At 38.4% G+C, this 26,831-nt stretch overlaps 1 protein-coding gene across 9 annotated transcripts in view; it reads right to left on the bottom strand.

The window, feature by feature from the left end:
- Positions 1–411: 411 nt before the first annotated feature.
- Positions 412–26,831, bottom strand: part of GK (glycerol kinase) — a gene marked incomplete at its 3' end in the record, with an annotated part of 73,227 nt that continues 46,807 nt past the window's right edge. For 4 of the 9 annotated variants that reach the window (XM_080831165.1, XM_080831166.1, XM_080831161.1 and 1 more), the window contains 9 exons: positions 25,371–25,413; positions 24,848–24,928; positions 12,254–12,332; positions 11,166–11,262; positions 10,550–10,634; positions 9,662–9,782; positions 9,407–9,550; positions 6,319–6,399; positions 412–595 (listed from right to left, as the gene is read on the bottom strand). In XM_080831165.1, the coding sequence (XP_080687291.1) occupies positions 585–595; positions 6,319–6,399; positions 9,407–9,550; positions 9,662–9,782; positions 10,550–10,634; positions 11,166–11,262; positions 12,254–12,332; positions 24,848–24,928; positions 25,371–25,413 (742 nt within the window). Of the gene's footprint in view, positions 596–2,426; positions 2,552–6,318; positions 6,400–9,406; positions 9,551–9,661; positions 9,783–10,549; positions 10,635–11,165; positions 11,263–12,253; positions 12,333–24,847; positions 24,929–25,370; positions 25,414–26,831 lie in introns of those variants that run through there. The other 5 variants (XM_080831163.1, XM_080831160.1, XM_080831159.1 and 2 more) reach the window with 3 other exon arrangements.

The following is a 26,831-nucleotide window of genomic DNA, read 5'->3' as shown; positions in this document are numbered from 1 at the left end:
TTTCTGGAAAATGTCTAAGCTATGAGAGTACTCAATTTGCATTTTAAGAATTCCATAGAGGTGTCCATTTAAACATTCGGGGAAGATGTTGTGGCCTCCTTAATATGCAGAAAAGAGGACTTTTAGGGTCTGTTAAAAAGGAACGGAACAAAAAGCCACTCATTTTTTAGCTAGTTAGTAATCACCCCTTAGTCAAGTGTGTGTAGTGCAGAGAACCAAATCCTAGACCATCATCAGCGTTTGAGTGTGTTTGACGAAAGATTCCAATGAAATGAAGGACCTGAATTCTTCCTAGATCTCAGAGGGAATGGGGCAGGACACGATGGCAAAGGAGGGGTCAGCCCCCAAGGTAGCTGGTCCAATCTTAACTCTTGATGTTAAAAAACACACCAAATGTTTCTATAGCATTCTTTCTGCTGCATTTTCTTTATTTCAAGCCACAGGTCTACTTGGAGGGTCATGCAGCAAGTGGCTTATAAATAAAATCAGAGTCTGTGAATAGTGTCATCACATTAAGAGACAATCGCCGGATTCTCTCATTAGGCAGAGAGCTCGCATCTTTGGAATCCATGAGTTGGTATCATTTATGGGATACCTAAAACGGGGGACAAAAACCACATGTATCAGTAACAACATACACGCAATTTAGGAGTTGAGGCAATGAAGACTATTCAATCATTTGAGCTACACATTCCACATGATTTCTAAATACTGGCTTCAGTTAAAATGCAAACAAATATAACTAGGCCAATTCCAAAATTAGCAAATATTAACACTATTGTTAATTGTTTATCAAGGCAAGCGATTCCCACTGTTCTCAAATCTCAGCATATGTTACCAAGAGAGAGAACCTAAAGATGGTAATCATATCCATTTGGGAGCCTAGGAATTTAGACACATAATGTATCCCTTAGCTTAGAGATAAGCTATATGGCTCAATTCTGATAGAATAGGACTTTTCATCGTCATGGTACCAAGGAGGAAACAGGAGGAAAAAATCACTGAAAACATTCAGTTGCAGTATTTTCCCCCCTTTCCAAACTATCATTATGTAGCCAAAAAAAAAAAAAAAACCTAAGGATAATGAAAAAATGATATAGCTTTTCCTAAAACAAGTTGTAAGTTTCCTTGTAAACCTAAATTTCTTATTTTTGGATTATCACAATATTTGGAAAATATTTTTGGATATCCATTTTGGAGATTTTGGAAAATTACAATATTTGGACTTTTCCACCAAACATTCCTAAGAAGCAGAAAGAAAAAAGACATGTTCTGTATAGACTTACGCATCCAGAAGTCCTTCATAAGGTGAAAGCACTAATACCAATACAAGGTATTGTTTTTACGAAAGCAGATTTGAATAAACTGATCCCAAATATGAAGGATATGGAAAATGGTAGTCTAGTTTTAAGTTCTCAGGCAAGTTAACTCATATTTTATCATTAAAAGATAATCTCATGTTCTGCTACTGTAAATACTTTCATTCCAAATTTATATATAGCTCTAAACTAATGACGTCAAGTTAAGTTAAGGCTTGCCAGATTTCTACAATCAGATGTTCCTTCTGTTATCAATAAAGTTTACATTTTACATGTTAAACCCAGGTCAACATCTAATTAATTATGAGAAATAATTGAACTCTTTCTCTAATTATGAAGATTATGAAAAACTTATGAAAAAAACATTTCACTTTCTTGGTAACATATGGGACAAGTTATTGCCATGTAAGCTCTTAAGCCTCAATTGGAAGAAAAACTGAGCTATCATCAGGAAAAGCTCCCCAGAACAATTATTACATTTAAATTATCACAGGTTATGCAATGTATTTCATAACATGCTGAGTAGTTTTATTTTTCTAATGAGCAGAAATTAATGTGCAAAAAATACTTGAGTTTTAAGTCTAACTCCTATTATTTTAGCAATCATTTTTAAACTTCATCTCACAAAATATACTCTTTTAACTAAAATAAAAGAGACTATATATGTTCCCCAATTTTAGAGTTTTCCAGAGACTCTGCTAACATACTCTGGTGGAAACTCTTAACCAGAACTGAAATACTTAGACTCGCACAGCAAGTTTTGTTGAGTTTGGAGAACTTACGTACATTTGAGAGCCAATTAAAATGTCAAAAAATTATATTTGAACATTTATCTGTCACTCTGAAAGTCCTTTCATGTAAGCTCTCACAGCACTACTTTCACTTCTGCTTCCTGCCACAGCTGACAGCAGAAGGTAGCCCCTCAAAGAAACTGTCATTTACTAACAATAAAAGAATTAAGCAGAGCCACAGTCTTCAATTCTGACTGCCCTGAAAGATTAATTGGTCTAACAAATTAGACCTTTCATGGATTTTCCAGGTTCCTAAGCACAGGAAGAATGAAAACACTAAACATTTTCTGCCAAGTTATACACAAATACATTAGTGCTAACTAATAAAATTGTCTAATTTAAAGAGTAACTGACCTGAGATGTACCTTGCTCCGATTAACATTACCATGCTACTCACTATAAAAAAGCCCAAGGGTAGACTACAGAAGATACTAGGGTCACCTGTGGTCATCCAAGTAGAAGGGAATTCCAGTCAAGCAAACCAAAAGAGAGACACATAATTACAATATTTGTGTTAAGAATCACATGACAGCAAAACAAAATAAGTTATAAAAATAGTATATTCATAAAAGCTAGCAGAGTTATTACTTCAAATCAAAAATATAATCAATCTTGAAGGCTTATGACAGTTAACAAACAATACGGATAGCATGCCACAGGTAGCCAAGAACATAATACATATATAAACCCACATAAGCCTTCCACTGGCAAAGCTGAAGAGAGTTGATGGAGAACTTTTTGGGAGGCTGTTGATTTTCGCTTTTTCAATTCTTACCCCAAAGATACTAAATGAGCAACCCAATTCACAGTAGAGGTCCTTTAGCTATCAGAGAAGAGTTATAGTGGTCTAGTGAAAATGAACTTCAAAGGCTATTTTTGCTAAAATATTGGTTTTTGTTTTTTTTAACCAGAATTTGCTATGTAAGGAAATGCACCTCACAATTAATATTACTGCCCCCCCCAATTACAGGGATGCCTGACTGGCTCAGTCTGTGGAGTGTCCGATTCTTGATCTCAGGGTTGTGAGTTTGAGTCCCATGCTGAGTGCAGAGATTACTTAAAAATAAAATCTTAAAAACTAAACTGTATGAATCCATATATTTTTAAAAATATTTTATGTATGTATTTGAGAGACAGAGCACAAGCAGGGGGAGGGGCAGAGGGAGAGGAATCAGCGGACTTCTCGCTGAGTGTGGAGCCCCTTGAAGGGCTCTGATCCCAGAACCCCGAGATCATGACCTGAGCTGAAGGTAGGCACTGAACTGACTGAGCCACCTAGGCAGACCCAAATTTTTTTAAATCCACATATGTATGTATGTAAACTCTACACCCAACATGGGGCTCAAACTCATGACCCCAAGGTCAAGAGTTGCAAGCTCTACGAACTAAGCTAGCCAGGAGCCCCATGAATCCACATTTTTAAAAAATTGCCTGAGAATATGGTTGTGCTAGTATTTTCTAACCCAACTTCTGTCAAAATCCCTTCTTTTAAAGAATATTCTTTATACACAATGGTATTCTTGAATTTAAAAATTATGTATTTATATTATTTAATGTTCTTTAAAAAAGAAGCATATTCAAAATTAACCTCCAAATTTTAAGAATATACAACCACTGGATGAAAAGGCTTCACTGAAATGCAGCTAATTATTTGCTACGGGCACAGTTTTTGATATAATAAACTGATGACAGTCACTTATTTGCCTTTTTGGGAGAGGATTTTTTTTTCCCTTCACCACATATTTCTTTGCCTTAGAAGGCAGATTAAAAGAGGGGTATAAACCATTTTCCTCCCTTTTACCACTGCTTGTACTATTTTTCAGATAAAACCAAGATTTCTTTTTGTTTCCGTATTTGTAGAGACCACATTTTGATTTGATTTTCGGAAAGGCAACATATATTCTTGTTCTTTCAGAGCAAGGCATCAGTTATGCTAAGTTCTTTGTTTTTGTTTTTTTCCAGTTAGGCTAATTCTAATCACTAATTTCCTGATATGGCTACAGCGAGTTTTAGTTTGCAAAGAAGACCCTGAGGACTACCTGCATTCACAAGTCCTTACCAAATTAGGTGGTATTAATTAATTATTAATTTTAAATTTGTATTATATTTTATTTTTTTTCTCATGTTCATTTAGGCAACAGGTGGCATTTATTTAATGAAAATATATCCCTTTTGGTCACATACACACACGTTATTTGATAGCTGTGCATTTTAAGCCAATTTGACCTGTTTTCAAAATGTTGTTTTGGTGTGTCTGGAGTGCAAAGTCAAGCTTGTCATGTATGATGAGCTCTCTCTAAAAAGTATCAGACTCCCAATCACTTCTACAACATTTTAAACACGTGTCAAAATGTGTACTAAAATTGTTTACAAAATATTCAAATATAGTTAGAAATAAGAAAATAAATATGATTGATTTAAAAGTGGCAAACTGTTTTGGAAATTAAGCTAACATAGTATTTTCCTCGTAAGGTAAAGCAATTTAAGGAGCATGAAAGACCAAGGTAGCAATTCTAATATCCTTTCAAGATTATTAAAATAGGATTCTATCTGTACTGCTACTGTTATATATAGTTTACACTGCTTAAAGAAATACAATAAGCATGTCACTAATTGAATATAATTCTGAGTTTATTATAGAGCCTAGATACTCAATATTATACATTAGAGTGTGTTTCAAAAATCTACTAAAAAATGTCTTCAACTCTTAAATGCACTGCAGTCTGAAACCAAAACGTGAAAAATCTAAAACTCAACAGCAGAAACTAAAGAAATCATGCAATTTTCTTTCATTAAATTTTCTTATGTTTTAAATTCACTGAGAGTAAGGTAGACAGACAAATTGAAAATGACCAATTGGTTTTATGGGAATTTTGCAATTAAAATTTGATCTTCAACTGCTAGCTAGTAAGGGGTGTGTGTGTGTGTGTGTGTGTGTGTGTGTGTGTGTGTATGTGGCGCACTGGGTGCAGGGAGGGACAAAGAGATGACTGTGCCATTTAAAAAAATCCACCAAGTCAACAAAAACAGGACTCCACTGCTCATTAGCCATTGATTAAGGGCAACAAGAAAATAAACCAGGGTCCATGTTTTTGTATCTTACAAGCAACTAGCACCAGGCTAGGAAAACTTATGATCAAGAAGTTTTGTTATAAAGGGTCTCAAAATCACAAAAGATCTTAGTAAGAAAAGCTTTGCCACCAACTTGGAAAGAAAACTGAACAGAACAAAAGATTTAAAGAAAAAAATATTAAGCTTACTTCGGAGGAAAAAAAGCTTCAGGTAGAACAGCCAGGACTGAAAATACAGATCAGTGATCTGTGGTAATGAATGGTTCCAGAAGTATCTCCCAAAAGCCAAATAAATACATTAAAAGTAATTCTATATTCAATTTTGGGTTGGAAGGCAGGTAATATTTCACTTATAAACTCTTCTCCATTAAAGTGTATGTTTCAGTATACTATTGGACATTGTTCTATTAATTACATTCTAAATCTTCACTTAGCAAAGAAGTTAAATATTATGGCGTATTAAAGGCACGTTTAAGTCTGTTTAATTATCAAGTGCATAGTAAAGGTAGCTTAAGGCTGTCTATGACTGAATGGTTTACTTAAGCCCAATACCTTCCTACTTAAGTGACTGAAAAAAATAGTTTTCTATTTTCTGCCAAGAGTATTTCCCAATCTATTACGATACTTCTAATTTACTATTTGGTACATTTCTTCTTCTCTGACTCCAATGAGTTCTCATAATGTACATTCACTAAGAACTTGGAATCAGCCTAGGAAGGAGAGAAATACATTCTGAAATTAACCTAGGTTTTGGTTGGTTCAGGCTATGAAGACAGCCCCCCAAAAAGGTAAAAGGAGACACTTAAGTGAAAAAAAAATTAAAAAAGGAAAACTCTAATTGATTTTCTTTTTCATTGAGAAGAAAGAAATAATTTTACTTTTAGAAAGCTCAGTTACCCATTGAAGTACCAGGAAACTAATAAGGAAAAGAGAGGGCAGGATAGAATTAAGTATGTATCTATCTCATAATTTACATTTTATGTTTGAACTTTAAAGTGTTTTCAAAATGTTAGAAACTCTGGACATATGATAATGCTTTTCTTCAGAGCAGCCTTACTAAGTGTAAATGGTTAGATACTTAAAGAAGTTAATTAACATACTAGGGCAAATTGGAAAGAATAATAAAAACATTTTTACCACTTTCTGAAGACTGAGTTGTAACCCAGCCCACTGACTTCATCACAGCTTTCTTCCATGTGGAGTAACGAATTTCACTTTCTAGAAATAGAAGGTAGGAAAAACACACATCTGAAAAGTAGTTTACAAAGATAGTCTAAGCACCGTACTTATGTTCACTCAGCATTTTCAACAAATTGTGACACATTCAACTGGCATGGGGCTTTACCAGAACTCGGGTTTGGGAGAGATACCTACTAGAAAATGGAGAGGAAATTCAGCATCGCGTGCAGGGTAAAGGGAGACTGGGAGCCGGGCTACCTATGAAGACCAGGCCATTCACAAACAAGTGGTAATGAATTAGAAAGGGATTCCCATTGGATCTGTTTGCTCTTTCTTGTGGGGAGGAAGCAGGGGAAGCTTGGGGTACAGGGAAGGGGTATACTATAATGTGGAAAGACTAGAAGAATTATTAGTCGGTCTAGTCAAAGGACTTAACAAGTATTGATTTCTCACAAGATTCAAACTGCATTCCTGTGAGACAGGATTTTTTTTTTTTTTACCATGGAAATCCGTAGTAAGAGGACTAAATAAAAATGGGCACCACTGGTGTGTCCATCCACATGCACTCCTCCTAGTAACAGCGAGGCATGCAGGAAGGTATCCCTGTCAGGCTTCCTGGTCTTTCCACAGCACCTGAAGCCTGTGACACCTGGGCAACACTGTTCCAGCATCACTCACTTCAGAAAGCTTTCCAGGGCCCCACTTATGTCCCTCCTCGGTCTTCCCACAGCACTTTCCACACATCTGAGGCTATGAGCCACTACAGTGAACTGTCATGGCTTTATCTGCCTCTCCCAACATACATGAGTCTCCTGAAGGGCATCTCTATATTCCCACATCAGGTCAATTTCTGGCCTGTACGGGGCTCTAAAAGAAGTTTGCTAGAGAATGAATTATTTATACCTAGGTACCCATCTCACACGTGTGTGTGAGTGTGTGTGTGTGTGTGTGTGTTGTGCGGAGAGGAGTGGGGCTGTTGAAGGGAAGGACAGATGACATGACTGACCGACTCTGGGTTAAGGCCTTAAAAAAAAGGCGAAGAAGGCTATCCTCAGAAATCAGGAAATGCTTCTGCACAAAGCTTTCTTGCTTTAAGAATGGGATTAGCATCGCGAGACCATATACTCACTCTAAACGTCGTTTATTTTTAAAAATTCTTTTTTTTCCGGTGGTAGAAAATTTTTGGAGCCCCATTTAATCCAATATTAAAAGGTAAAAATTACTTACAGATAGAGTATCAGATTTTGAAATACATTTCTACATCAAGTTACATGGTATACTCTCTGACTATAAAATTACTAGTGTTACAATCTACTTTCTTGCACGTGGGAAGAACTAAAATTAAGCAGTGCTGGCTTAGTCTTCCAGAAAATTAAAGAGAAATGCATTTGAAAGCTTATTTCCCAGTAGTGCAAAATCTACTTTGATGCAATTTTATACATAGGTTTTTAAAAAGTTATAAAATCAAATTCAATATATATAAAGCTTTATCTTTGTACTCATATTTATTTCCGTTTAAGAAATGGACCACTGGGGGAAAAAAATGCACCACTGTATTTTAATAAGGTGTTGGTCAGAGCCTGTGGCTTAGCTTAGCTGGTTAGGACAGTGAATCAGGTATTTGAGGCTCATTTATTTCCACTGTTGCCACTTTTGTCAGGCCAGCTCTGCTGGGCTTTCAAGTTACCAGCATGTCCCTTGGGCGGGCTAATCATGTGTTAAAACTAGCTGGCAACCTCACCAACATCTGTCATTTCCTGACTTGTTAATTTTAGCCATTCTGACTGGTGTGAGGTGGTATCTAGGGGGGCCCTCCTACACTGTTGGGGGAATGCAAGCTGGTGCAGCCACTCTGGAAAACAGCACGAAGGTTCCTCAAAAAGTTGAAAATAGAGCTACCCTATGACCCAGCAATTACACTACTGGGTATTTACCCTAAAGATACAAATGTAGTAATCCAAAGGGGCATGTGCACCCGAATGTTTATAGCAGCAATGTCCACAATAGCCAAACTATGGAAAGGACCGAGATGTCCATCAACAGATGAATGGATAAAGAAGATGTGGTATTAAAAAAAAAAAAAAAAAGATGTGGTATATATCTACAATGGAATACTATGCAGCAGTCAAAAAACTCCATGAAATCTTGCCATTTGCAATGACATGGATGGAACTGGAGGGTATTATGCTGAGCAAAATAAGTCAATCAGAGAAAGACAATTAACATATGATCTCTCTGATATGAGGAAGTTGAGAAATAAGACGGAGAATCATAGGGGAAGGGAGGGAAAAATGAAACAAGATGGGATCGGGAGGGAGGGAGACAAACCATAAGAGACTCTTAATCTCACAAAACAAAGTGAGGGTTGCTGGGGCGGTGGAGGGGGGAATGGGGTGGCTGGGGGATGGACACTGGGGAGGGTATATGCTATGATGAGTGCTGTGAATTGTCTAAGACTGATGAACCACAGACCTGTACCCCTGAAACAAATAATACATTGTATGTTAATAAAAATAATTTTAAAAAATAAGAATTAAAAGAAAAAACAAAAAACCAAGGGCTCCTCAAAAACAAAACAAACAAACAAACAAAAAAACCCTGGCAGGCACCAAAGACGTTCAGCTCCATGGCTCATCTATCTCCCTTCTTACTTTCAAAAAAGGCTGTGTTAGCAACCTAGAAGCAGTGTCACCCTTCTGCATGGAATGACTGTAAATAGAAATGAATGGCAAAAAAAGTGATTTTGTAAGTTTTTTTAATAAGGAACTATTCATACACAGTGTACCCCAATATTCTTAGTAACCAATTTAAAACAGTAGCATTTGCTACTTTACTTAGTTTCTGAACTTATGAATAAATAGAAAGGCAAACTCTCTCTCCTTTCCATGGTATACCATTAAACTTAAATTTTAAAAGAAATTATATTTTTAAGTCATCTCTCCACCCAACATGGAACTCAAACCAATGACCGCAAGATCAAGAAGTGCGTGTTTCTCTACTGACTGACCCAGCCAGGCACCCCTAAGTTTTCATTTTTTAAACATACCTTCAGCATTGATCTGTGGTTCAAAACGCTCCATTGTGACCGCTGACAGATCCTCGGGTTCGAGACTCCAAACGCCAACTCCTTCCGCGGCCCCCGCCGCCATGGCCGCTCCCAGGGCAGTTGTTTCAGGCATTGAAGGCTTCACTGAAGGAAGACAGCGATATCAACATCTTTGCAGTTACATATGCCTAAAAATACCAGTTCTTCTGAAAGAAACATTACTCTCAGAATGTAAAGGAATGAAGGCTCACTAACCTACTGGGATATACAGAATGTCTGCCTGCAGCTGCATAAGAATTTTGTTGTTGGTCATTCCTCCGTCTACCTGCAAATGACTGAGTGGAATTCCACAGTCGCGGTTCATGGCATCCAAAATCTTAAATAAACCAATGCAATAAATATAATTAAACTACTACTCCATGGTGACATCTCTGAAAATGGCAGTCTTCTATCCAAAAACCCTGAAGAGCTTCCCAAAGCCTATAGAATCAAATTTAGATTTTTAAAAAAATTTTTAATAAACGTATTTATTTATTTATTTATTTATTTGACACAGAGAGAAAGAGAGAATACAAATAGAGCAGTGGGCAAAGGGAGAGGAAGAAGCAGGCTCTCCACTGAGCAGGGAACCAAACACACAGCTCGATCCTGGGACCCTGGGATCACAACCTGAGCCAAAGGCAGCCGCTTAAGCAACTGAGCCACCCAGGCGCCCCTCAAATTTAGATGTCTTATTCTGGTCTTCCAAGCCTTCCTTCATGTATCACACCACCTTTCTTCCTCACTTCCTCACCACCTCTGCCCTCACCCAAAGAGCCAGCCACGCCAAAAACCCCAACTTTGCACCCTGGTTTCTTGCCTTGATGCCTATGTTTGTGCTACTATTTCCTTTACCTAACATTTTCTACTCAATATCCCCCCAACTGTAAAAGACTCAGCGCCTGGCGGATGACAGGAACTCAGAAGGTCATGACAGCTATGAAAAAGGGGAGAAACTTATATTTATTAGAAGAGACCTTAGGAAGGCTTAATTTTTGATTAGGTATTTAATAATGAAGCATGTAATAAATTTCCAGCATTAATATAGAATTCGTTTGAAAGTGATAAAAGTGGACGAAGTACAAGAAAAAAAGCCTTTATTACCTCCCGGGTTTGGAAACAAACAGCTTCTAATGCAGCAAAAGCAATATGGCATTTATTGGTGAACTGAGTAAGCCCACAGATGATCCTAAAAATACACACAAAGATTTTTAAGATTAGAGTGGAGTATACAAGTCATCAATCTGAAACGTCCTGAATATGGAAAGGCTGACCTTGGTAGACAGACAAGGTCAGGGGGAAAATGCACATTAAAAAAAAAAAAACTGGACATAAACACTGAGCAGCTTAGAAAATTCTTCTGGTCCACAATCTTGAATCCACACAGGAAAAAGCCCAGGACCCAAATGAACATAAGACAATAATGTAACACCAAATCAAAATTCATCTAGATGATGTCCGCTGGACACATGACTGGCAGAGGCCTTGCAGAAAAAAGATCATAACACTAACATGGATGTGGCAGGGGCTTATTGTCAGATGATTTCTAACTTCTTGCAATTGAAAGGTTCTGACATTGAAGTTCTCCAAACAGAAAAGGTTTCCTCAACACTTTAAAATCTTTTGAAAATAAGACAGGAAACTAGTAGCCAGTTAGCTATTAGCTAATTTAGTAAATAAATCATGACCTGTAAAAGGACACCTCATATTCAACTCTTACCCTCTTGCACTGGGCTCCCAGTAAGGTGCGTACAACCCCGAAAACGCAGGGACAAAGTAGCAGCCGTAAGAGGTACCTACTTCTTTAGCAAGTTTTTCTAATATTAAAAAAAAGAGAGAGAAATAAAAGTCACTCTAAAATATTCTATTACTTTCGTCAATAAACACATCTGTATAAAAAAAATTAGGATCGGGCTTTTGATTTCTCATTCGCTAGTACAGCAAAATGTTCCGAATGAAAGATGTAAGCTAGGAGCAACAGAAGCAAATTTCCCCACATTGAACACCTCCCACTACAGTGTAACCCAGGCCAAGAAATAAAGGAACTGGACTCATTTCATTCAGGTTTTTTAACTCATTTCCACTATTTCTAAGGTGGCTGACTATGAGATGAAGTAGCCTCCAGTGCAGCCCCAGTAAGAAGTGTGTTTCTGACTGTTTCACCTTCAGGCCGACGTAAAGAAGTAGACGAAAGAGTGGGGAGAGGAGTTCAAAAATAATTATCCGTACTAAAAATAGTCATATTAATAGTTAAACGATAGGCACCAGGGTTTTACTGAGAGTTAAAGTTCTTTCTCATCAGGTAGATGTAACTGGACTACTTTACCGCAAACTCTGGCCATCTTCGCTGTTCAAATTACGTGAGTAATTTTTATGCCCTACCTTGCCAGTTTATTAAGAGTCACCACTAATTCTATCAATCTGTTGTTTTCTAAATCTTCACAAAATAGTCTTTTATGTATAAATCCAACTCATAATAGGAATCCGTATCTTTTATTTTTTATTTTTTTTTGACAGACAGAGATCACAAGGAGGCAGAGAGAGAGGCAGAGAGAGAGGCAGAGAGAGAGGAGGAAGCAGGCTCCCTGCTGAGCAGAGAGCCCGATGCGGGGCTCAATCCCAGGACCCTGAGATCATGACCTGAGCCGAAGGCAGAGGCTTTAACCCACTGAGCCACCCAGGTGCCCCAGGAATCCGTATCTTTTAATGTCACACATGGCTCAAAGTACAAGTACTAACAGAGTGCAAAGGTAAAATATTAAAAATTTTCATTCTTCAGATTCTAACGTTTTGTTAGAACATACTCACCGATTTCCTCTGAGGTCTTTATAATTCCAAGATTGTCTCTTAGCCAGCGAATAACAGCCCCAGCTATAGCTACAGAACCCTACAAAAGAAAAGGAAGCCCAGAGAGAATGTATGTTACCACTGTAAGATTTTTTTGAGCATTTCTTAATGCATGACACTCCAAAATGGATACCATTTAAAAATGTGAACTTTGGTGCATTGACAAGTATCATAAATGAAGTCTACTAATGCAAACATAGTTTTACCTAGGTCATTAGAGAAGTTTTTTCATGATAGAGGGCAAAGAAGTGAGCCCTCCAGCACACCCTTGAACCTATCCAATCTGCTGTTCTATGGACTGCTGCCGAACTATGAAGTAGGTTATCACCCAGAAAACACTTCTGCCTCATCTCCCAAGTTATCAGGAGAGGCCATATTAAAAGTTTTTTTCAAAAACATTTCCTCTAACAGTATGATGATGACGATGATGGTATTACGTTATTCATTGTAACACGACATCACTAGACTTTGATGTAGTTTTCCATGATTCATTATTTGCGTGTAACCCCCAGTGTTCCTAAATCAAGAAACAGCAACAAAAAAAGTGAGCAAAAAAGCTAACTACAAAGTAATTATTCAACAAAATCACTAAGGGATGGGAAGGTGGGGGAGGAGGCTGTGGCAATAAGGAAGAAACATACGATTTGGAGTCAGATGAACAGGTTTTGAGTCCAAATGCTAGTTTTTAACTGCTGTGTGATCTTAGGCCAATTAGTTAGGCTTAGTGAACCTCCATTTTATAACCTCTAAAACGGTGGTGACTATCACAACACATACTTAAAACTACTATGAGGCTTAACATGAGCAGAGAGGGGAAAGTTATTAGTGAATCTAAATATTAGCTTCATTAGTTTTCTATGTATTAAAAAAGTATAACCCAAATTCCACTGACTGAAGAATGGACAAATAAATCTAGTATATTCACACAATTGAATATTACTTGGTCATGAGAAGGAAAGAAGCTCTGCTGTAATGTGAACCTTGAAAATATTATGCAAAGTGAAAGGAGCCAGTCACGAAAGATCCGTAAGGCACACAATTCCATTTATATGAAATGTCTGCAATAAGATACCACAGAGACAAAGAATAGATTAGTGGGTGCTTAGAGTTGGGGTGGTGCGGTTATTCTTTGGGGTGATAAAAATGTTCTAATGTTAGACTGTGGTGATGGCTGCATGACTCTGTGTATATTGAAAACCACTGAACTGTAGGCTTTAAAAGGGTGAATCATGTGATATGTGAACTGTATCTCAATAAAGCTATTATAAAAAGATCCTGGGTGGGGCCAAAAAAAAAAAAGTACCAGGGGCACCCGGGTGGTTCAGTGGGTCAAAACCTCTGCCTTCGGCTTGGATCATGATCCCAGAGTCCTGGGATCGAGCCCCACATTGGGCTCTCTGCTCGGCGGGGAGCCTGCTTCCCCTGCTCTCTGTCTGCCTCTCTGCCTACTTGTGATCTCTGTCAAATAAATAAATAAAATCTTTTTAAAAAATAGCTTAAAAAAAAGTACCTGAACAAACCATTAGGAATTTCAAAAAAGGTTTGTTTCTGATGTTTCATTCATCAGATTATTAACGTAAATTACTTCCAGAGTCATCCCAAACCAAGTATCAGGTGAGATTAAGTACAGAAAGCAGAACGTTTCTAATCTGTTGCCTACCTCCCTGCCTCCAATTCAATTAACTAAATTACAGATGGTAATTGCTGTCAACTTCCAGGCTATAAACAAACTAGACGTGGAACATGACGACTCGTTCCAGCATTCATAGTTTCTGTGAGAAGCTATATGTTACTGCAAAGCGGCAGACTGCCACAGTTGTTCTCCTTATACAGCAGCATTTCGTTTTAGCTATAAAAAAAATTACTGAGGAAGAGATCTGACATCACTGGGCAAATTTAACCAGGCTTTAAAAATGGGGAAAAAAGCCCAATTCAACAAATACCTTGAAGAGACTCTAACCCACTGTCTCTGGAGAAGTTTTCAATACACTTCCAAACTTTGGTATGTTATATATGTGCGTACTTAGTGGAACCATCAAGGAAAACTAAAGACTTTAGAATTTTCCTCTCAAATTTCCTTTGGAAGCAAACAATTCAAAGATGTTAGCTGTTAAAAACAAATAAATGTGTAAGATTTTCTAGACTAGCATTGTTCAATAGAAGTATAGTATCAACTACATATGTCATTTAATATTTGTACCCATCATATTAATAAAGCAAAATGAGACAAATTAAATTAATAGTAATATATTGTGTTTACTCCAATATATTAAAAATACCATCACTGCAACATGTAATCAATATAAAAATTTTTGAGGTATTTGATTTTTTGATACTAAGTCTTTGAAATCAGGAATATATTTACACTTACACATCTCAGTTTGGACTAGACACATAATCCTAGTGGCTTACTATACTGGACAGCACGATTCTAGATCTAATTCAAAGAACAGGTGTCCCTTTCTCCTTATACTCTCAAAAGACACTGGGCGTAAACTGTATCTAACCAAGAAATGCAAATATTTTCAATATTTTTAGGTAAGTAAACTAATGAACTTCAAAAAGCTGCTGGGCTACAAGTCTAGTGTAATGCTTTTGTGGTTATCAGCTAGTGGAACTTTATACTTTGGGAAACCAAATACTGATAAACCTCATTTCCACTGAAAAGGCAGTACGCTATATGCTTAGATACTTTTTTATTTTTTATTTTTGGAGAGGAAGCAATTTGTTTTGGCAAAAGGAGTATCAAGGTTTTCATGAAAAGTAACTGGTCATGAGCCAGACGGCATCACTTTGATTGAAATAAAAGAAAAAAATATATAAAGCCACTCTCAAGGCTCTGGAAGAAAATTATTTTAAATTTGGTTATCAGGAGTATATAGATAGGAGTGTTTGCCTGTAAGCAAAAAAAAAAAAACCAAAACTCAATATAAGAAAATAAAAGGTAGATTAAGAACACTCATCTGAAATAAGAATATAATTTTGGTACCTGGACATAATATATGGTATTAGCTAGCCTTCTAAACAATTAATAAAAATGAAAGAAACCTCCAAATTCACAAAAGATGTGGTCTTCTGAATTCAGAGGCAGGGGATAAAGTGGAAGACGGTATAATGCTTTCAAGAAGGGCAGGAAAAAAGGGTACAGGAACAGAAGCCTAAAATGATAGACGGTGACAGTCTACTTGCTATCAAATAAGTTACCATCGACTACATCCTAAATATTAAGACCCAATACTTCAGTGTCTTGTCTATGAACATGAATGAACTCTCATTCGAAGGCTTGATCCAGGGAAAGGTGCATACAAACTGAATAGCTGTACTCTAAGAAAGACATAATAGAAATGAGAAGGTATAAAGAAAAATAAATGAGGGGCGCCTGGGTGGCTCAGTGGGTTAAAGCCTCTGCCTTCGGCTCAGGTCATGATCCCAGGGTCCTGGGATCGAGCCCGGCATCGGGCTCTCTGCTCAGTGGGGAGCCTGCTTCCCTTCCTCTCTCTCTGCCTGCCTTTCTGCCTTCTTGTGATCTCTGTCAAATAAATAAATAAAATCTTTTAAAAAAAAAAAGAAAAGAAAAATAAATGAAATGATGAGTAGGACAAGAGGAATAAATAATTTAAAAACTAGGGGCACCTGGGTGGCTCAGTTGGTTATGCATCTGCCTTCAGCTCAGGTCATGATCTCAGGGTCCTAGGATCGAGTCCCGCATCGGTGGGGAGCCTGCTTCTCTCCTTCTGCCTGCTCCTCCTACTTGTGCACCCTCTCTCTCTCTCACACACAAATAAATAAAAATCTTTATAAAATAATAAAAAGATTCTCTTTCTCCCTCTCCCTCTGCTCCTCCCCCAAACCCCTGCTTATGCTTGTGCATGTTCTCTAACAACAACAAAAGATAATAAAGTATATCTGATGTAATGTCATAGCAGACAAATATACTTTTCCTCAAGAGCTCTTTGCCATGAACAGTATCCAAATAAAGGGAACATCTCAGGATGTGGCGTAGCTGTATGATACAAGGCAGTTATGGTTAAAATCAGTGGGTATGGAGAAAAATTACTTAAAATTAAGATTATCCTCAAATTGCTTAAAATCATCCATTAGGCACAGTAAACATAGCTTTGTGTATGCGACAGTAATATGCATCTGTGTATATAATTTATACTGTACTTAATTTGTGTTTAAGATCACAAATGCAAAATCTAACTCCATAGCATTTTTAATTACACAGAAGACAGAACAGAAACCTAGAGTTAAACCGGGGGACCATTATTTTTAAAATGTGATCTATATTATGTAATCTATATTATTAATACTTCAGTAACAAGTTAGGAAATTAAGATAAAAAGGATTTACCGCTCAGAAAGTATACTTTCCAGGACATTACATTACAAAAGTCCATGAACAACGTTTACAGGCTATGGTAGACAGATCCTTAATTAACATGGCCTCCATGGTCCCCACCTCCTGCCCATTGGGGAATCCTCTCTCTTTGAGCTCAGTGGGACTTAGGACTTGCTTCCAATCAACAGCACATCAATGGCAATGGGGGGGCCCATGATGCAGTATACATGATTAAGCTACAAAGATTACCACGGCTGTTGTATGGACTCTCTCCCTTTCTTGCTGGCTTTGAGAAAGTACAGGGGTCCTCTGTTGGGGTCTTCACGTGAGATGAAACTGTGGGTGGCCTCTAGGAGATGAGGGCAGCCTTTGGCTGACAACCAAGAAACTGAAGCCCTCAGTGCTACAACCACAAGGAACTGAACTCAGTCAATATCTGAGTGAGAGGGCCTACAAGGAGACCGAGCATTGGATGAGACCACAGCCTTAGCCAACACCTTGACTGCAGCTTTGTGAGGCAAGTGGTTGTAAGCCACTTACATGTAAGACTGTTAGAGAGTAAGAGATAACTAACATAGAGGCTTATACCAAAAATGGGAGTATCTGGCTTAAGAAGGATGAAAAACTCAGGGCACTTGGGTGACCTTCAGTTCATGATCCCTGGGTCCTGGGATCAGGAGTTGCGTCAGGCTCTCCACTCACTGGGGAGTCTGCTTCTCCCTCTACTTCCTCCCACCCCCTGCTTGTGTTCTCTCTCTCTCTCAAATAAATAAATAAAATCTTTTTGTAAAAAAAGGATGAAAAACTCTAAAAAGGAAATCTCAACACACTGTCATCATCAATCATATCAAAGAAGAGGTAGGAGAAAGGACGTAAGAAACCAAGGGGGACTATACAGAAGTCCTCTTTGCAACTCATATTTATAAAGACAAAAACGGCATTAGGATTTGGTATGTAAAGAGTATTTATTGAGTACCTATTCCATGCCAGCCTGCTCCAACAGTGGTGAAGCAGACAGACAAGTACTGTGGCCTCAGGGAACTTGCATCTCAGTGACACAATACAGAACATGCAAGTCTCAAATCCTAAGTAATCTCAACTTCATAAATATTAAAGGCCCCTAAAGGATTTCTGTTTTGTGAAATAATATTTAGAAAAAGATAAACAACAGAAGGGAGAAGCACAGCTTAAGGAAGATGGCATCCTATTAACAGATGGCAGAGAAAAGGCAGACCTACTCAACTGCTCTATTTTGCTTCAACCTCTTGCACCACTAAGAAAGATTTTCCAGCAGGGGCATCCAGCTGGCTCAGTTGGTGGAGCGTGCGACTCGTGATCTCAGGGTTTTGAGTTCGAGCCCCACGCTGGGTGCAGAGACTACTTAAAAAAATCTTTAAAGAATAAAAAGGAAAATTTCCTAGTGAACAGGTGGGACAAACTGAAGCAGTTTAAGAGGAGTTTTAAAGTCTTAGAACAACTCAAGGATCATGTGTCCCAATTCCTTTTTACTGATAATGAAAACAGGAACCTACAGAGGTTAACGTATCAGGACCAGATGAATCACATGCCAGGGAGGAGGGAGGAAAAAAAGAGAATTCTCTTGATGATGTCCACATCAGAAATGGTGAGTCTGCACTTTAAAAATCCCCTCTCTCTGTTCTAGACACAGAGGATAACAGGGCAAAATATAAAAAGGGAACACTAAAACAACACATGCTGACTCAAACGCAGAGCAGCGGTCGAGGGGTACAGAAACAGAAATGCACAACTGAGCAGGGCTTGAGACCACAAGCATAGGAGGTTCTGCTTCGGTTTTCTGTATGCGTCAGGAAGCAGGAGTGGGGGGGCCAGGAGCCAGCTCCTCCAGGGGAAAGGGGTCCAGTGTGGCTTGCTTGCCTAAGACAAGGAATAGTATCAGCTTCAGGGCTTGAAGCCAGGTGCTAGGTGGCGCTCTCCTGCTTGCCTACAGAGAACTATTTGCGGACAAAGGCTATGGCTTAATAGAAGATGAGACTGGAAGTAAAAAGTCCAAAACACATGAAGAAATCTATTATCACGAAATCAGTCAACAAACCTTAATAGCTGGAAGAGAATCTGACAAGGACTTTAAATAAGTCAGTGCTGGAAGAATTCAAAGAGATAAATTAAGGCATGATTTCCATTTTTGAAAAATGGCCATGAAATTATGAAGCAAAAGAAAAGAGAAATAAAACAAGATAAGGTGGATATGAACAAATACCAGTTAAAAATGGTGGAAATGAAGTTACTGAGTCAAATTTAAGAGTGTAATAGGTGGGGTCAACTCTAGAAGCGACAAGATGAGGAGATGACGTTCCAATACACTGCAGGTGATAGTTAACTTGCTGCCTCCACTGAGAAAAACAGTCTGCAGTCCTCTACCCAAAGGGAAGATACACATATTCTACTCCCACAGCAAGATGGATACAGCAGAGGTATACAGAAATGTTCATAGCAGCACTTTTCATCAGAGACGAAAAGAGGAAACAACTAAAAGGTCATCAATAGTTGGATGAACACTAAACTGTGGCATTTTCATATGGTGATGAAAAGGAATGATGTCAAAGCTCTAGGTAATATCACAGAGAATCTCACAGATGTGATGTTGAGTGAGAGAAGCCCCATGAAAGGATATATACAGTATAACTCAGTCTCTCTCACTTTCTCTTTTTTCTTTTTAATATACAAAGTATTAAAAACATGAAAACTCAACTCTGGTGTTGAGGGTTACGTGTATTTTTTAATAAAGGTTTTATTTATTTATTTGAGAGAGAGCACGCACAGGCAAGTGGGAGGAGGGAGAGAGAAAAGTGACTCCCAACTCAGGGCAGGTCCTTAACTGACTGAGCCACCCAGGCGCCCTGAGGGTTGTACTCTTAAGTGCTGGAACTATAAAGAAAAGTAAGGAAGTGACTACAATAAAAGCCAGGGCACTGGTGACCTTAGGGGAGAGGGAGAGGCTGGGAGTGGGAAGGGCACACAGGTTCCTGGCTGTTGGCAGTGTTCTGTGTCCTGCCCTGGGTAGAGGATACATGGGTCTTCCCTTTATAATCATTTGTCAAGCTGTACAAGTGGCATTTTATGCATCTTTCTGTATGTGTTTTGTATTTCACAATAAAAAAGTTTTGATTTGCTTTATTTTTTAAAGGTTTTATTTATTTATTTGTTAGAGAGAGAGAGAGAGAGAGCATAAGCAGGGGGCATGGTAGGCAGAGGGAGAAGCAGGGAGCCCCATGCGGGACTTGATTCCAAAATCTTTGGATCATGACCTGAGCCAAAGACGGGCACTTAAAAGACTGAGCCACCCAGGCATCCCTGCTTTGTTTGTTTTAAAGAAAGAATTTGGAATGTAAGGTAGGGAGGGAGGACTAGCCAGGGATGCAGCACAGAGAATCAAGGGGATGAAAAATATTTAAAAGAACAGTTCAGAGTCAGGGAGGATGCACTGAAAGGTTCCAATATCTATAAAATAGCAACTGCACAAGAGGCCGGAGGTAATAGTAGAGTAACAGTGCTCAAAGAGATAACTGCTGAGGATTTTCTAGAACTGAAGACAGACTTCTATCTAATATATCTAACAGGGTAAGTAAAATCAAACCTAAACCCAGGCACATCAGAGTAAAAGTGTAGAACATCAGCGATAAGAACATGTTAACCATACCCCCATCCCCAGAAGATAAGCCAGGTTATCTGTAAGAGAAACCAAATTTAGATCAGAGGTTTCATTAGCATAAAAAATGTCCAGAAGGGATGTAGAAGAACACATGGTATCACCTAAGATTTTATACCCACCCCAGAGAGAGGGCAAAATAACAACAAACCTAAAATGAACAGGCTTACTCCCTGAGGCTCTTAGAACCATAAAAGGAGGCCCTTCCTCAAGAAAAAATAGGGGGAGCGCCATAAAAGATCTGACCCCCCAAAAATGATACTGGACACAAAAAATGATAATATAAGCCCTTAGGTATGATTTGCTATCTACTGATAAGAAAAGAGAATTACTGCCTGCTTAAGAAAACCAGAGGGGCGCCCATGGGGGCTCAGATGGTTCAAGCATCTGGTGCTGACACTCCTCCTGATCTCAGCTCAGATCTTGATCTCAGAGTTGGAGCCCTGTGGGCTCTGGGCTGGGCAAGGAGCCTACTTAAAAAAAAAAAAAAAAAGGCGGGGGGGGGATGGAAATGAAAACTTTAAACACAGTGACAGGATTGCTGGTAGAGGTGACAGGAAAAGCATTCCAAGTCATCATCATGGGTGGGACATTCAAATTACTAAACTATCAACACTGCTAAGAAAATATATAGTTAAGTAATACTCTTTTTTAAAGTTGGCTCCACACCCAGTGTGGGGCTTGAACTCACAACCCTGAGATTGAGTCGGATACTCTACGGACTGAGTCACTCGAGTGACCTATGGTTAAAATAGTATCTTCAAAATTTAAAGGTATCCAGAAAAGAAAAGAAACCCAAAATGACAACAACAACAGGAAATTCATGCTGCTGCTTTCAAATCAGCAGAGGGAGAATGCAAGATTAAAAGACTTCAGATGGGCAGCTACAGTTTCGGTTTTTAAAGAATGGAGGGGGAAGTTTTTAACACCTCAGACTGCCAACCCTACCAATCTGTCAAATTAAAGAAATGATTATTAAATACACACTTTGTAAACACTTACCAAAAATGGAAGTGGGGTGACCAAGTGGGATTGATTAGCAGGAATTGACTGAGAAACAGTTTTACCAGTAGAGCTTTATGCTTTGCCCTCTTTTTTGGCTTGGTCCAATTTTTTTACATGTCTGTTACTTGAAACAGAAAAAGAGAAGATACAGGGGAAAAAAAAGAAAAAACCCTATCTCCTACTGTGAATGTGTGTGTATTGTGTGTGTATAAGTGTGTGTGTTGTGGCTCGGGTAGGCTGCGGGGTTAGCAGACAAAGTGAGGGACATATCCGAGATGCACTGAAAAAAAAAATGGACTCAGGAGATTAGAGATGGCAGAGGAGTAGCCAGGTGTCTAGATTTTGATGTCCAATAACCTGAATTTGCATCCTGGATCTGCGGCCAACTAGCTGTCGGAAGTTACCACGGCCAAGTGACTCCAATTTCACTTCCTACTCTCAAATGCCTTGTGAGGACGTAACAAAGCCTGTTGTCAGTCTAATCTACCATCCCCTTCAGCTTTAAAATTCTATGAATCTTTTATTTATTTATTTATTTGTTTATTTATTTTATTTTATTTTTTCAGTGTTCCAAGATTCATTGTTTATGCACCACACCCAGTGGTGTGAAAAGATTCTATGAATGTTTTAAAAAATTACATGAACCGAAACAGAACCGCAAAGCATATAGTTGTTAAGTTTCCAGATGAGGCAAAACTGGACAAGGAACAGATTAAAGAGTGTCAAAGAATCTAGACTGTGTCACTGTAGACTGAAATCAATATCGTTAAATTTGACAGGAAGAAGCAAAGACTTGAATATAGATTAACAAAAGATCTGCAGGGGCACCTGGCTGGCTCGGTTGGTAGAGCATGTGACTCTTGATCTTGGGGTCATGAGTTCAAGCCTCAGCTTGAGTGTAGAGATTACTTCAGAGGGGAAAAAAAAAAAGATCCACACCAATACAGAATGGAGAGGACATGACATGACAATGAGTCATTTGAAAAAGAGCCAGATATTTGAACATCTTCTCCTGGAGCCAATGATATGATGGGGTTATTAGACTAAATTAATGAACTCTCAGGCTAGAGTAACAGAAGCAGTGTTTATGGTCAGAGGCAAATGAATCACACTAGTGAGTACAAGTCAGATTACATGTAGAGTATTCTATTCCATTCTGGAAGATTCTGACAAATTGGAATGCATGTAATGAAGGCAGTCCAGAACTAGAAAGCATCCAGAAACCTATGACATCAGGGCATTGGAGAAGTTTATCCAGTAGTAGAAAGACCCAAAAAAAGCAATAGCCACCCCCTAGTATTTGAATGTTCTTGGCAGTTGATCCAGGTCCAGTGGTAGAGGTGTTAGTAAGAAGCAGTTTTTGGTGCTATATTCAAACAGAAGATGGAGGGCTACTGGTGAAGGAAAGAAGAGAAGGCTCTTCGTGTTGGGAGGGAAGTGAAGACCAGGTAAGCCCTATCCCAGGGGCCCTTTCCAGGTCTAAGGCATCTCTAATTCTAAAAGACTGTCTCCAGTATAAGAAAAAGAGAGCAGCTTACTCAATTGCCAAAGGTAACTTTCAACAGATAGTACATACTTGATGTGCCTAAGCTCTGTACCAAACACTTTCCACATGGGGAAACAGAGCACGACAGGGCTTGTACAAATTCAACTTTTGAGAAATGATATGATACCATTATTACATGACCAAGTATTTCCCAAGTGCTATTATCCATAGAGAAGGGGGTGGGGGAGAGAGCACAGTGCTTAACGTCAGGAGGCGGGCAAGAAAAAAAATGGAAATAAATTCTTCATGCTCTAGGCAGAGCAACTAATGAAAAAAACAACAACACTAATTTCAAAAAGACATATGCACCCCTATATTTACTGCAGCATTATTTATAATAACTAAGACATGAAACAACCTGAGTATCCATCAATGGATGAATGCACAGGGATTATGTGAAGGGGTGTGTATTTGTGTGTGTGTGTGTGTGTGTGTGTGTGTGTATACACATACATGCATCTATAATACATATATACATATACATTATATATATAAATGAATACTGTTTTATATATATAGGAATATATATATAAGGAATATTAAGAATATGCATATACATACTATAGATATATGGATAGATAATGGAGGCATTTAGGAATCCTACTCAGCCATAAAAAGATTGAAATCTTACTATTTGCAACAACATGGATGAAGCTTGAGGGTGTTATGCCATGTGAAATAGGTCAGAAACAGAAAGAGAAATCCATATATTACTTTTATGTGGAACCTAAAAAACAAAACAAATGAACAAAATCAAACAAAACTCATGGATACAGAGAACCAGAAGGGTGGTTGCCAGAGGAGAGGAGGGTGGGGGATCAATGAAATGAATGAAGGGAGTCAAGAGGTTTCAATTCTAGTTATGAACTATAAACAGAAGTCTAACTCTTGTGGCCAAATTATCATCGGACACTTTAGGAAGCAAGCTTCAGTAAGCCTTCAGATCAACTGTATATTTGTATATTTCAAGGGAACGATTTAAAATGAATTGTAAAGAGATGCCTTTGAGAAATGTATCTAAGGGGAGGAGTGGGGAACGGGCTAAATGGGTGAAGCGGGAGAAGACACAGGCTTCCAGTTACGGAATCAGTAAGTCACAGGAATAAGAGGCACAGCATAAGGAATGCAGGTAATGATACTGTAATAGCGTCGTATGGGACACATGGGAGCTATAGCTGTGGTCAGCACGAATGTGTAAGCTTGCTAAATCACTAACCTGTACTCCTGAATCTAACATAACATCGTGTATCCACTATATTCAGCAACAACAGCAAAAGAATGTGGGGTGCCTGGCTGGCTCAGTCAGTAGAGCATGTGACTTGGGGGTGAGTTTGAGCCCCACACTGGGTATAGAGATTACTTAAAAATAAAATCTTTAAAAAAAGAATATATATGTGATTTGATAAAAAAAAATACTGCTTCTTTCACCTTACCAATAAAAGTAATGGCTCTAATATAAATTCAACATATCCTACAGACTTAGACTGATCTATTCCTACTAGAATTTACAAACGGGTTTGAAACAAATACTTCTACTGAAACATGGCATAAATCTCCTCACTTTCTTTCCCCAAATCAAAATTGGACACAAAACCTATTTTTATGGGGAGACACGTGAAGAGAGTTCCTCTGGTTTTGCACCCAGTGGATCTCTTTGGAACACTGGGGCACTGTAGTTGTAAAACACAGAATTTTCCAGCTAACAGAAATACTTGGAGAGCACGTCAAGCAGCTACAAGGTGCCACAAGGGACTGCTGAAAGAATCAAGGAGCCCATATACTCAAGATCTCCTGGGAGTCCTGTCCCCAGCTCAATCCCAGGTTCCTTCCACTCAACCAAATGCCAAGAAAAAAAAAACTGAATTTTTTCAGTCCTACATGTTAAGATTAACCAGAAAAGGTGTTAGAAAGCATCATGATTTTCACTGGCTTTGATTGTTTGCCATACTACCCATATTGATTGAAAACTACTTACTTCCAAGGCATAATACACTGGTTTATCTCTGCCAAGCTTATAAGCCACTGTGGTCAGAAGGCCATGCTCAGAAAACACACACTGTAGGAAAGAGAAAAATATTTCAATAGCCAGGAAAATAAAAAGATAGCGGAATACTATTTTTTAAATCTAAGATAACCTAAGTACAAAAATAATTCAATAAATATGTAACAATTTAAAAAAGAGTCAAAATTATCAGTATTAAGAACATATTTAAAAAGTACAAAATGTTTATTCCTTGTTCCAAAATAGATTTGCATTAAGAATCTGACACAACCTTAGTACAGTTATCCCACCAACAATCAAAAACACACACAAAAATTTCAAAGAACGTAAAATAGTTCTTACTAGAGCCACTTAAATTTAGTGATTTTCATCATTTTTATTGAGCTCTAAATTAAACCCTAATAAAGATTAAATAAAATCTGCAGAATAAGTAACTTAATAGCAAATTATACCAAGCATTATTTATATGAAGTTAGAGAAGACTTTCAAAACCAACCTTGCGGCCTGTATTACATAGTAAGAAACAGCCTGTTCCATACCTATAGTTGGGGGAAGAAGGAACAGTGTGACAATTTTATTAAAAATAAATCATGAAACATCAATAATACAAATAATTTAAACTGACATACAATAAGTCATTATCTTAAAGTTTTAGAAAATTTCCAAAAGTTTACAAGCATTACATATTCCTTTTGGAATAACGTTTTAAAGACTAAGTCCAGAAGAAAATGTACTTAGTGCAATCGTCTGTTGACTCCTGGTGCAGCTGCCTAGAAGCCAGAAGAAAGAGTATGTTCCCAGACCCACGCTCATGCTTGTTCAAGCTCTCTTGGTCATAACCTCAGGATACCTTGATCTGAAAAGACTTTACCTATCTCCCCTCCTCCCCGACCAAAGCTCACATGGATGATGTCACACTGTCACATGAGGACCGCTGAGCACGCCAGACCACAAGAGCAATTCATTAAAAAGGTTAGACATTCCATTATCCACAAAAGACGAATTTAACCACTGCGGTTAACATTGATGACATAATTAGGAAATCCTCTAGAAAAAAATAAATGTAGATAGTCTCCTGCTGGGTCAATGCGCATCTCTCCTACAGAGTACAGTAACACAGAGAGGTTCCGAGCCCCAGCTAAGTAGAATCAGGTGATCTGGGGGCAAAGACCGCTTATTTCACTTACTAGCTTAACCACTCTGAACATCTGTTTTCTTATCTGAAAAATGCAAGAAATCTTATCTCTTAGATATGGGGCTTGTTACAGATTCCCCATGAAGGAGTAGTAAGGACACAAGATTAGGAAACAAATTCACCAAACCTCTACTTCCATCATTCCTTCTATTTTTTTTTAAGATTTTATATTTATTTGACAGAGATCACAAGTAGGCAGAAAGAGAGGAGGAAGCAGGCTCCCCGCTGAGCAGAGAGCCCGCGATGCAGGGCTTGATCCCAGGACCCTGGGATAATGACCTGAGCCAAAGGCAGGGGCTTTAACCCACTGAGCAACCCAGGCGCCCCTCCTTCTACTTCTTGTAGAAGGAGAAACTCTAGGTAATGAGGAGAAAGCACAATCCCAGGAAAACAGCATCGAAAATCCCACAAAAATATACCTTTCCAAATTTAGTGAGAAAGACTAGGGCAGGAACAGTATATGTGGAGAAATATAGTTCATTTTGAAATTTTTTCTTTAAATTAAAAAAAATTTACGATTTTATTTATTTGAGAGAGAGAGAGAGAGATAGCCAGCAAGAGAGAACATGAGCTGGGCAAGGGCGGTGGGGGTTGAGGGCCAGAGGCAGGGGGAGAAAAGACCATCTCCTGCCTCCCCACACCGAGCAGGGAGCCTGATGTGGGGCTCGATTCCAGGACCCTGGGATCATGACTTGAGCTGAAGACAGATACTTAACCACCTGAGCCATGTAGGTGCCCCAAACATTTATTAAAGTATTCTCT

Source organism: Martes martes, assembly GCF_963455335.1.
Source record: "Martes martes genome assembly, chromosome: X".
Taxonomy (NCBI): domain Eukaryota; kingdom Metazoa; phylum Chordata; class Mammalia; order Carnivora; family Mustelidae; genus Martes; species Martes martes.
Note: the sequence above shows the minus strand (reverse complement) of the source record. Positions and strands in the feature narration are given on the sequence as shown.